We start from the raw sequence: 12,816 nt of genomic DNA on the forward strand, positions 1-12,816 counted from the left end.
CCCTAACGCCGAGATTTTACATACTCCCTCTCCCCTCTCTCTTCTACTTTCCTTCTTGCTAGTTTGGGTGTGATTCCATTAGAGGCATTACACTTGTGGTGCTAAAGCTTCCAAGAAGATCAAGATCAAGACCAAGGGAATATCAATTGTTTGCTATAACAATTGAAAGGTATGTAAACCCTAAACCCTAGTTTGTTAATTTCGAAATTAGCCTCCCTCCTCTAGGGTTCTTGTTTTGCAATTCAAAGTTGTATGTTCAATAGTTAAAACATAGATCCAAAGTAGGTTGCATGTGAACTTAGGAATTGTTTTCTAGTTTATTTGTTGTACCTAAAACCCAATAGTAGTTATATGTTGTGTTGTATGAGATTTTTGGAAAACTCACTAAGCTTTGTGCTTACAGTTGTGAATTAAATATTTTGCAGGTACTTACCGGATTGCGAATGCGAGACTGTACACATACATCAGCAGATTTATGATTGAGATTCCACATTGTCTTTCTAATAACTTATTTTTGAATAATGAATTATGAGCAAATGGGTTGCTCTGGATGTAATTTTGTGAAAATTGATGTTTTATTTACTTGAAAAATGAAAAGTTTAGCCATTGTTTTTGGAATGTTACATATTTTTTGGTGCGGTTTTATAACATCACCATTAAATAGGGGTATTTTTTTATGCGGTTCGATATCCACACCGATTATAATCATTTAAACCCCATTAACAAATGTTTTCGGTACTAGAGTATAATCCGTTTTTATATTCACACACTCTCAACCATGAAACTTGCATTAGATTACAATGTTGGTCTATCTAAAGTTTTATACACTATCAAACCTTACAATATTCTATCTATTATTATTCTTTATCGTTACGCCAAAGACTCTTTTACCTTGGGGATAAATGATATTAGAAACATAGGAGAACTACAATGGCAATATAATGACCGGCAGTTCACCATTTCTTTCCACCCGGCTAATCTTAGTATGTATGGTCCTTGTTTATAGCTCATTATTATCAATCCTCACTACATCCAAAATGCATGAAAGTTGATTTAATTTAACCACGTGAATGTCCATGTCAGCAAGTACATTCAAGCGAAAAAGAAATTTCCTAGGATGCATGTTCAACCCCACGATAAGGATAGAAAACAAAAAGATGCCATTTAGGTAACTGTTAAGAAATTTTACGTGTCAAATACTGATACATTAATTTGTTATTTGTCTTTTATTAAGACCTAAACCAACAATAAAATGAACCTATCACATATCAACAGCAGTACAAAAAGGAGGGCACCCATTTCAATTATGGTTGCTTTTAGCCTAATCAAGATTTAATTCAGACAAAATTACAAAAATAGTCCTTGTTTACAAAAAAGACCACAAACATTTTTTATGGTAATTTTGTTACAATGATGGTCCTTTCATTTGGAAAACCTTACATGGATGGTCCTTATGGCTCAGACCAATTGATTTGCATAAGTTTTGAATATTAACCAAAAAAGTAAATTACTAAGAAAAGTATATTAAAATTTAATAGTTTATAAATAAAAAACTTTATTAGGTATTTCTAATAATTTGGTTTTGTTGAAATCGAATACAATAATTTGGTTTTGTTGACCAATCCAAACATCCAAATATCCAAACAAAATATTCAAATCCAAATTGTCCGATTAAAGAATTCGATTTTATCTAAATAATGAAAACAATTGCAAGTGGATTTGGTGGATTTGCCCCATGTCTCCTAGATCTAAGGAGTACATATTTATATGTTGGATATGGGTATAACCCAAATCCATACTCATGAGTTTTATGATACATGGTTCATGTGGCCCAACTCTTTATGTGTCCGTACATAAACTTGGTTCAACATAGATCATAAGCCCAACACATATAAATATAACTAATTATCATAATTAGTCCCAATAGATTTAATTAGTTTTTTTTTATCACTAAATTGATCTAAGAACAATGCGAAAGTTTCCTTTATAAGAAATTTGCATGAAAGCAAGGAAGATGAAGCTGATGCTTGCTACTAGTTGGACTTTTTTTTCTGTATATATATAATACAAATCTTGATCAAAAGTAAGATTTTTGTAATTGATCAAGTATTTTTGGTTTAATGTTCAATGTACTTTAGCCCATTTTAGTGATGACATTTTGTAAACCAACTTATATCACTATTAGATGAATAAAATCAATTTATATTGAACTTATGTTCATACAGTCATAGCTTTTAGCCAAGTATATAGTGTAGTTGTTTGAAGGACCATATAATGACGAAACTCAAACCAAGTACTCTACAAATAGGCCAAATTTATATGCTGGGTGTTGCTTTGATATAGTGTAAATTTGATTGTTCGTTTTCACTTTTGTATAATTTGATAAATCTAATTCTAGATCTTATTTCTTCATCTTTTAAGGATAAATATAACCAGATTTTATGACTAGGGTAAAAGAACCAAATTTAACTTTTTCAAGTACTCAGGACACAATCCAGTGCATATGATCGAAGAAAAAAAAATCTTTTGTTTTTTTGTTTCCTAAATACAATATAGCAACCAAATAACAAAAAACATGGTGGGATGCAAAAAGTACGTGATTACTGATATTCTGAAAACCATGACCATATTAGTCATTTCACAGACCACTCATTGAGGTGGTGGTGGTGGTGGATGCCCTTGAAAACCTTGTGGTGGTGGTGGCGGCCTACCACCAGGTGTGAAGTTTTGCATACCACCGCCATAAGATGGAGGAGGTGGTGCAGGGAGGTTGCCACCAGGCGGCATAGGCCTTGGTCCATTTCCCATTGGAGGAGGCGGCGGTGGTGGCAAAGATCCTTGTGATGAAGGCGGTGGTGGCGGTGGAGCTTGTGGTGGTGGAGCTAGAGGCCGAGGTGGTGGGACTCCAGGAGCTGATGTTCCATTAGTTGTTCCACCTGATTGAGGCTTATTTGTCTCCGGTGGCTTTGTTTTGAAATATAACTGCAACTGTATAAAAATAATCAATAAAAAAAATGTCACAACTCATAACACTATTGATTGATAAATTGTATTCAAGGGCAAAAATATTACAGTAAACATTTTGGAATCTGGGTCCCAATGAGAGAAGAACTTAGGGGTAGATTTGTCAATTTCTGTACTGGGAACCTACAACAGAAAATGCCATGTCAGCAGTAGTAGAGTTGAAAGTAATAAAAAAAGATGGAATATAAATACCTTAAATCCTATGATTTCATATGGTTCAGCAGCAAATAGAAGAAACTGATAATTCTTGTCAAAAGATTGCACTCTCTGCATATATATACATATATGGTAATGTTATATGCAAGATTTTAAAAAAAAAATGATTTTAAGAAATTAAGGAATAATAAAAACACAGAATACCTGCTCAAAGGATGACATAAACCGATGTCTTGGTTTTGTAAGTTCTTCAATTTCAGGATATTCAATCTGCATTAGCAGAAAATGTAATAAGAAAAATGCATATAACTTGTTATAATCACCAAAGATTAAATAACTACATTGAAAGGTGTTTAAAAAGTCCATAGATATTGATGATAAACAATTCAAATCATTTAAAGACAGGAACTCTATATTTCTAATTGATATGTGTTTAACTAAATTCCCATTCCCACATGGCCACATCTGTTCATTCTTATTGAATACCATAATCTAAGTTTTTGATATAGTTTCACAATTATCTAAATCTGAAATGTTCCTTTGTTAATAGAACACATAGAAAAAAAGGCATACCTGAAAGAGCAAAGACCTTTGCTTTGTTTCTGGATCAAACTGTTTTGTCACTCTGTAACCAGGGCGTCCAATTTTAACTACAGAACCATTAAAACGAGTTTAGAACATGAATCACAACAAATGTGAAGGAAATTATTGAAGGTGTAAAACTGGAAAGTTATTTGACTGAAAAAACTATGTTCCTGTTCAAGGAATTAGCAAAAGTGATGTTGAATTGAGCTCAAAACATCTAAGGTGTTGTTCATCACCTGTCTTTCGGAGATTAACTGCACGCTTATGAGGCTGAGGCTGTGCAGGAGCATCTTTCGCCTCGCGAGCAGCTCTCTTCGCCAAATTGGTCTGATGCCTTTTCCCCTGTGTGTGCGCCAAGTAATTCCCCTCATTGTTATGCAGTGTTAAGCATAGCTTGCACTCGTAACTACGAAGGATTGAATTTAAAGACACAAGTACAAATTAGCTTCGTTCGTCATTATCAGTTGATCACAAATGTCGCCATGTTTCAAGAGAGATTAGGGTTTACCTTCCAAGGTGATTGCGCATGAAATATGGATCTTTGGCAAGATCGATGGTCTCAAGGGCGAGCCTCCGCAGCCTCTCACGGCGGTCAATGGCTTCGTTTTGGGCTGAGGCGGCGCCACCGCTCCCAGGCTTCGAACCCCATTCTCTATCCATCTTCCTTTGTTTCCGCCTTTGCTTCGTCTATACTGTCTAGACTTCTCCTAACGGACGGTAGGCATGTAAATTATATATGGTCAAATTTATGAATGTTATGAATTTTTAAATCTTATAATAGTTTTGTCACAAAATGCAATATGGAATTAAGTGAATTTAATAATGAAATTTTATATTTTGAGTAAAAGGTAAAACGAGAAATTTTATAATTTTAAATGTCAACTTCATTACTTAATAGATTAAGACCCATAAATGTATAGTCAAAAGTGTCTTAATGAAATTGTTAAGCACGTTTCCATCTTCGTGTGTCTGTAAAGTACATGAATTTGGGAGTAAAAATGAAGAAGATATGATAATGAAAATTGCAAAGATAGAAAATAGTGAAAACTTGAAATTTGAAACAAGAATGGAAATCATCTGAAATGCAGGTTACACGATGCAAACTAATGGATGTATGTGACCAGGGCCGGCCTAAGGGGTGTTCAAGATGTGCTTATGAATCGGCCCCCTTGGAATCTAGGGCTCAAAATATTATTCAAATTTTGTATTAGGTTTTGTTCATTAGGTTAAAGAACGTATGATGGGGAGAAAGGAAACGGCGTGCAGTTGGAAACAAAAATCAAATGAGCGGGAATCAAAAATTCCTTGGGAAAAGGAATCATCACTTCGGTTCTTGCTGATATTTATTACGATTTTGGCATGGGAAACAAACCATAATCCTCCAAAATCATAAGGTAATCACCCAATCAGAAGGTTCAATTCATACTTCTTTCTTCATTAATCTTAAAAATCACTGGATCATAAAACAGGGATTGAGGCTTCGAAATTCTGAAGAAAATTGAAATTAGGAGTGAGGTTTCGAAAATCAGATGTCGGGATGGGGTATAGGGACGAAAATCAGAAGGTATTACACATTTTTTTATCTATATGATATATTTCTGATGTTGTTTAGAAGTAATCAGTTTTTTTCATTCTTTATGGTTTGTATCTTCTCGAATTCTGAAGCATTGAAGCACAAATTTATCGACTTCCAATCCAGATTGTCTTGAATTGGTGAAAATCAAAAGGTATTATACATATGGGGCGTGTTCGACAAAATTAGCTGGTAGCGGATAACTTGTAGCGGGTAGCTTGTAGCGTTTTGTTAAACGTTACATGAAGTAGCATTTGGATTTGGAGCGTTTTGTTTAAACTAAACGCTAGAAGCTTGTAGTGGCGAACGAGACTTTTTGTTCAAAATGAAGCGTTTTGTCAAACGCTAAAAGCTAGAAGCTCTTAAACACTCCCAAACGCTCCATGCCGAACACGCTCATGATATATTTATGATATTATTGAGAAGTAAATCCGTTTTTTTCATTCTTTCTGATTTATATTTTCTTGAATTTAGAAGTGTTGAAGCAACAATCTGTTGACTTTTCATCCAGCTTTGAGGTTTAGAAGTTTTTGACTTTCAAAGTTTTTTGAATTGTCGAAAACTAGAAGGTAATTTTTTGATTTTTGATTTTTATTTAGAAGCAAATTAGAGTTTTTACATCTATTTTATATAGAGTAATGTTGACTGTTCCTATTAGTTTTGTATTTGAGGATAGAAAGTGAGAAGAGTTATATGTGTTGATTGTTTTTATATTTATTACATATAGAGCAATGTTGATTGTTCCTATTACTTTTGTATTTGTAGAAAGGAGGTTTTTCAATTGGAAGATATTGAAGTCCATTTACAATCTATAGTGATTCAAAAACGATTTAATAGATTGGTTTTGATGATAAGACTTAATGGATTGGTTATGATGATTGAAAACAACCTTTCGGAAAAAGTTATTTATGAATATATCATTGAAAATTTTGTTTCAACTAATATTAGAAGAATGGTTGTTTCCAAATAGAAGATATATATATATATATATATATATATATATATATATATATATATATATGTGTGTGTGTGTGTGTGTGTGTGTGTGTGTGTATTACTTTGAATGAAGTTTTAATTTATGTATATTATAATAGAATATAAAAGTTATAATTTATTCGTTTAAATTTTTAGATTTTTCAAGTTTTAGGGCCTAATTTTTATTAAATTGCACAGGGCCTTCCAAATCTTGTGGTCGGCCCCGTATGCGACATGTGGAACCAGTTTTGATGTAACACCGTAAATTTTCGAATAAAATTTTCATTTTAAAATCAAATAATTCTCATAACACATTTCAAAAAAATCCCAAGTATCTAATTATCAAAACACAACTCCATAAATGTTTGATTAAAAATCCAGGATCCTCAAAACATAACTCTTTCTCTCGTGTGTACAATCAAGCCGGTGCCTTCCCGCGATCCTGAAAAGTACCTGAAATACATATCACACAACACGGTAAGCACGCAGCTTAGTGAGTTCCCCAAAATACCACACATAACTCATTAGCCTCTCATGGCTATGCTCGAATAAGACCCTCCGGTCAATGTGTCTCAGTAGGACCCTCCGGTCCCATAAGTCGGGTGGACCCTCCGATCCTAACTCAGTAAGCTCATAATAATACACATGCACAAATCACAAAGACATAATGCAGGATATCAAAATACTCAATATAAGCACATAAGACCCTCTAGTCATACATAGATTACCACTCTAGGTAGGTATAGTGAGAAGACTCACCTTGAAGCAAGCAAGCAAATACACCTCGTACACGAATCACCGATATAGCCTCCGCCTAACACATATGATAATTATCTCTAATTAAAATCACAACTCTAAATAAACTCATACTAGCCGCTATCTAACTCTTGGGAAGGTTAAAAGACCATTCTACCCCTCCATGGTCTCCATTACTCACATTTGGGCAAAACCCTAAAAGTCAACAGAAGGCAAACTCGAGTCAACAGTCTATGTTGACCCAACTCGTCGAGTGCATCAAAACAACTCGTCGAGTCCCCTCGTTTCCTCAGAAGCCTCATGAAACCAACTCAACTCGTCGAGTTGACCCGTCAACTCGCCGAGTTACAGCATGCTCAAACTCACCGGGATAAACTCTAACCGACTCGTCGACTCCCTTAAGTCGAAATCTCATTCAGACGTTTTAAGACAGAAATGATGCCCCATACTCCAGATCTATCTTCCTAAGGCTCAAATATCACGTAAAGCTGCAAGCTTTACGTTCATGCATGGCATATAATGTCACACCCCGAAACCGATGGCGGAAACGTTCCGGGGCGGAGGACGTCATGTGTAGTATCACAACAGTTGTATCATAGTAAGCGAAGTAAACACAACCATTACATTATAATAAGAATATTTACATTGTTTGAAAACATGGTTTATACATAACAATATATAACAAAAGTAAAAGACGTGACTCCAAAATGCTCCGTCTTCTCCAAAAGTTGGCAAGAGTACCTGTCTAATGTTGCCCTGAGAATACAAGCAGTTTTAAAATATCAGCATAAAGCTGGTGAGTTCATAAGCGTTTAGTTCTGGTGAAAGAAATGTTTCTTTGATCCTTTGAAAAGTGTTTCCCAAGAAAATCGTATATTTTCTTATGAAGATGTTTGACTATCCAATCGTTATATGTTTAACAGCCTATTTCTGAAAAGTTGAGTTATCCCAGGAAAATCCTATATTTTCCTTAAAAGTTGATAGTTGGTTAACTGTTCTGGAATGAGGTGTACAAGTATCTACCATACTTGTATCGTTAGATGTAGTTTCCTTGAAAAACCCTGTTTGTTCTCGGTGAGATGTATTAGCCTTATTACATAAATAAAACTAATAAATAAGTAGTGAGCTAGATCCTAAGGGCATTACTAATGCCCTCTAGTAATCAAATCGGTTATTACTTTGAGGTTAGTTCACTTGTTTCATTATTACAAAAGTAAATTTTCGCTACCTAAGTTGTGAGTGTCATAACCGTACTTAGACCGGATAAGGCACGTAACGGGGACAGTATCTTTTTATGACTTTGTCACCCCTGAACCTAACGGTCCCGCTGTAGCTAGCAGTGAAGGTGCGGGATAGTCAGTCCCATATAGATCTATACACAATGGTCACGCTCTCCCTCCAAGAGATTCTGGTTACAAGTGTTAGTCCTACACTCTCGTATCCGGTGGAGTGTTACCAAGGATGTGTCTCAAAACTTAGCCTAACAAATTTACAAGTAATAATACTGAAAATCCTGTTTATGTTTTGTATAAATCCTTTATAAAATATCACATTTTATGACAAGATTTACAAGTTCCTTGCTTTAGTTTTGAAAACTGTTTCTACGAGTTGATTTCTTAATCGTTTGGTAAAACGGTTTTCTGTGTTAAAAGGATACTGAACATATAATTATTTTAAGTAAAATAATATACTTGAGTACAAGTTTCCTTGTACTTTTGCTTGTATTCCCCCCTGAAAATGTGAAAACTCGGAAAAGCATAGGGGTATGAACTCACCGTTTGACGTAGGATCTGGGTGTATTACGAATGCTGAGTGTCAACCGATGTTTCGTACGCAAGTGGATCCTATTAACATGTGATAACACATATGTGTGTTAGAATTAGGGTGTTTCATGACTAAACATGACGGGAAACCACCCTAAAGACTTGGAAATGCTTGTCGGGACCCTATATGATCAAACAAAGGAGGTGTATGGCCAAAAGAGTGTGTGTGCGGCCAGGGTGTACAGCCAAAACGTGTGTGCGGTTGTACATGGGAGTGTGCGGCCGTACAGAGGGGGTGTGCGGCCGTACACAGGGGTGTGCGACCGTACACTCCTCATTTGTGCCCTAAATGTCGATTTTGAGGTGTTCTAGTGCTAATACCAAGTCCAACTAGTAAATGGAGGCCAAACTCTTCACTTTGGAGAGTCTTTAAGGTGTGTACGGCCACCTTATGAAGGTGTGCGGCCGTACACCTTCAAAGGATGAAGAACACGAAGAACACTATGAGTTTTAGGCTTAGATTCAGGTGTCTTACCAATATAACAAGCTGAAAGATGAAGTAGTTCACGTTTTTGAGGCCTTAGAGTGTTCTTGGATGAAGTTTTTAGAGAGAGAAAGTAGTGAGAGAAAGTAGAGTGCAGCCAAAAGAAAGGAATGAGTGAAGGGGTCTCCTCCTTTATATAGAGGAGGGTATACGGTTGGAGGGTGGGTGTGCGGCCGCACACTCATGTGTACGGCGGTACACTCCTCCTGAGAGAGTGTATGGCCCGAATGTTGTACTACGACTTGGTATTACTCGACCTAGAACTCAACCTTTGGTTATACGAGGCTTAGAAAGTATCATTACACCCTTAAACGGTGTTAAATGACGGTAAAATCGAGTTTAATATTGATAACATTAACTGATCTTACAAGTTAGAAGTTTCGGGTTGTCACATCATCCCCCCGTTAGAGGGAATTTCGTCCCAAAATTCGAATATAAAATACAAATCATGAATTAGGGAAAGAGATGCGGATACTTCTGTTTCATCTGATCTTCGCGCTCCCAAGTGAATTCAGGTCCCCGCTTGGCATTCCAACGAACCTTCACTATCGGGATGCGACTTTGTTTTGTTCGTTTGATCTCCATATCCATGATTCCGATTGTTTCTTCCACAAAGTTTAGATTCTCATTGATTTCAATCTCATCGAGAGGGATAGTAAGAGTCTCGTCGGATAAGCACTTCTTGAGGTTCGAGACGTGGAAGACGGGATGAATGTTACTAAGCTCTTGAGGTAATCAGAGCTTGTAGGCTACAGGACCGATCCTGGCGAGGATCTCGAACGGTCCTATGTATCTTGGATTCAGCTTTCCACGCTTTCCGAAGCGTATCATGCCTTTCCAGGGCGAGACCTTCAACAGAACACAGTCTCCAACCTGGAATTCCAAAGGTTTTCGTCGTTTATCGACGTAGCTCTTTTGTCTATCTCGTGAGGCTTTTAGTCTTTCTCGGATTTGTATGATCTTTTCTGTGGTTTCACGGATGATTTCTGGACCAGTGAGAGTGCTGTCAGGGACTTGTCCCTTGGCTAGCTGCGTGTCGCCCACCTCAGCCCAGCACAGAGGGGATCTGCACTTGCGGCCATATTGGGCTTCGAAAGGCGCAGCCTTAATGCTGGTATGATAACTGTTGTTGTAGGAAAACTCAACCAAGGGAAAATGGATGTCCCATGACTTACCGAAATCGATGATACATGCTCTCAACATGTCTTCCAAAGTCTGAATGGTCCTCTCACTCTGCCCATCTGTCTGAGGATGGTAGGCTGTACTCATGTCCAGCTTAGTTCCAAGAGCTTTCTGCAGGGACTGCCAAAATCTCGAGGTGAACCTGCTATCTCGATCGGAGATAATGGACACAGGTACACCGTGCAGTCGGACTATCTCTTGGATGTAGATTCGTGTGAGTCTCTCCATTTTGAAAATTTCCTTGATTGGCAGGAAGTGAGCGGATTTAGTTAGTCGGTCAACTATTACCCAGATGGTGTCGTACCCACTCGGAGATTTGGGTAATTTGGTGATGAAATCCATAGTAATCCTCTCCCACTTCCATTCAGGTATTTCCGGTTGTTGGAGCAGACCTGAGGGCTTCTGATATTCGATTTTTACCTTGGCGCAAGTCAGACACTTGCCCACAAATGTAGCAATCTCTGATTTCATGTTTGGCCACCAATATAGTTTCTTGAGATCAAGGTACATCTTATCCGAGCCTGGATGAACGGAGTATTTGGTCTTGTGAGCTTCGTTCATGACAACTTCTCTGTAACCACCGAACTTTGGGGTCCAGATCCGGTCCATGAAATAATAGACTCCGTCTTCCTTGATCTCTAGGTTCTTATCCATTCCTCTCAAGGCCTCATCCGTGACGCTTTTTTGGCTTTAGGGCTTCCAACTGGGCTTCTCTGATTTGCGCGGATAAGTGGGAATGGATAGTCATAGTTAGTGCTTTCGCACTGTGACTTGTGTACTCTTTGCGGCTAAGAGCATCCGCCACCACATTGGCCTTGCTGGGATGGTAGCGTATTTCGCACTCGTAATCGCTGAGTAGCTCAACCCAACGCCGTTGTCACATGTTCAACTCCTTCTGATCGAAGATGTGTTGCAGGCTTTTATGGTCAGTGAAGACGGTACACTTGGTTCCGTAAAGATAATGTCTCCATATCTTCAATGCGAAGACCACTGCTCCCAACTCTAGGCTGTGCGTTGTGTAGTTGACTTCGTGTGCTTTCAGCTGTCTCGAGGCATAAGCAATAACTTTTCCCCGCTACATGAGCACACAGCCTAGGCCCTAATTGGATGCATCACAGTAGACAACGAAGTCCTCCGTCCCTTCGGGCAGAGACAAGATAGGCACGCTGCATAGGGCCCACTTCAACGTTTGGAACGCAATGTCTTGCTTTTCACTCCAACAAAAGGGTACGCCTTTCTGAGTCAGAGTGGTTAAGGGTTTGGCAATTCTGGATATACATGCGATAGTAGCCAGCGAGACCCAAGAATTGACGGATTTCTGTGGGCGTCTTCGGTGCTGACCAATTTTCTATCGCTTTGATTTTGGAGGGGTCCACATGTATGCCTTCCTCACTTACCACGTGACCTAAGAAAGTTACTTTCCGAATCCAGAATTCGCATTTGGAGAATTTCACGTACAACTTCTCCGTCCTTAAAGTTTCCAGCACCGATCTCAAGTGTTGTCGGTGATCTTCCTCACTTCTGGAATAGACAAGTATATCGTCGATGAACACGATTACAAACTTGTTCAGGAAAGAACGACACACCCGATTCATCAGGTCCATGAATACCGCCGGTGCGTTGGTTAGACCGAAGGGCATTACTACAAATTCGTAGTGACCATACCAAGTCCGAAATGCTGTCTTAGGAACATCACTCTCATGGACTCGCAGATGATGGTACCCTGATCTTAGGTCTATTTTGGAAAAGTAACTGGCTCCTTGAAGTTGATAGAAGAGGTCGTCGATTCGAGGAAGAGGGTAACGGTTTTTGACGGTGAGCTTGTTCAGCTCCCGATAATCGATACACATCCGAAAAGATCCATCCTTCTTTTTCACGAACAAGATCGGGGCTCCCCAGGGTGAGGAACTCGGTCTAATGAATCCTTTGCTGAGCAGCTCATTGAGCTGACTAGATAGTTCCTGCATTTCTGCTGGTGCTAGGCGATATGGAGATTTAGCTACGGGAGTAGCTCCGGGGACTAAGTCGATACAAAACTCGACTTGACGTTCAGGAGGGATTCCCGGAAGCTCCTCGGGAAAAACATCAGGAAAGTTGCAGACTTCGGGAATGCTCTCAAGGTCTTTAATTTTTTGTTTTTCGTTGATGACGTGGGCTAGGAATGCATAACGCTCCTTCCGCAGGAGTTTCTGGGCTTTGATGCACGAAATGATGCGAAGGTTTGAACTGAGTTTATCGTCGTAGATCATGAGGGTTTC

At 38.3% G+C, this 12,816-nt stretch overlaps 1 protein-coding gene across 1 annotated transcript; it reads right to left on the minus strand.

The window, feature by feature from the left end:
* Nucleotides 1–2,456: 2,456 nt before the first annotated feature.
* Nucleotides 2,457–4,485, minus strand: LOC145151962 (hydroxyproline-rich glycoprotein family protein). The gene is made up of 7 exons (XM_079075374.1): nt 4,274–4,485; nt 4,002–4,171; nt 3,754–3,830; nt 3,385–3,450; nt 3,217–3,291; nt 3,073–3,147; nt 2,457–2,988 (listed from the first exon to the last, which is right to left on the minus strand). The coding sequence occupies exons 1-7, from the start codon at nt 4,423–4,425 to the stop codon at nt 2,650–2,652; spliced, it is 954 nt and encodes a 317-aa protein (XP_078931500.1). The 5' UTR covers nt 4,426–4,485; the 3' UTR covers nt 2,457–2,649.
* Between the last annotated feature and the right edge of the window lie 8,331 nt (nt 4,486–12,816).

Source organism: Lactuca virosa, chromosome 1 (genome assembly GCF_052849685.1).
Source record: "Lactuca virosa cultivar CGN04683 chromosome 1, Lactuca_virosa_CGN04683_v6, whole genome shotgun sequence".
Lineage (NCBI taxonomy): Eukaryota > Viridiplantae > Streptophyta > Magnoliopsida > Asterales > Asteraceae > Lactuca > Lactuca virosa.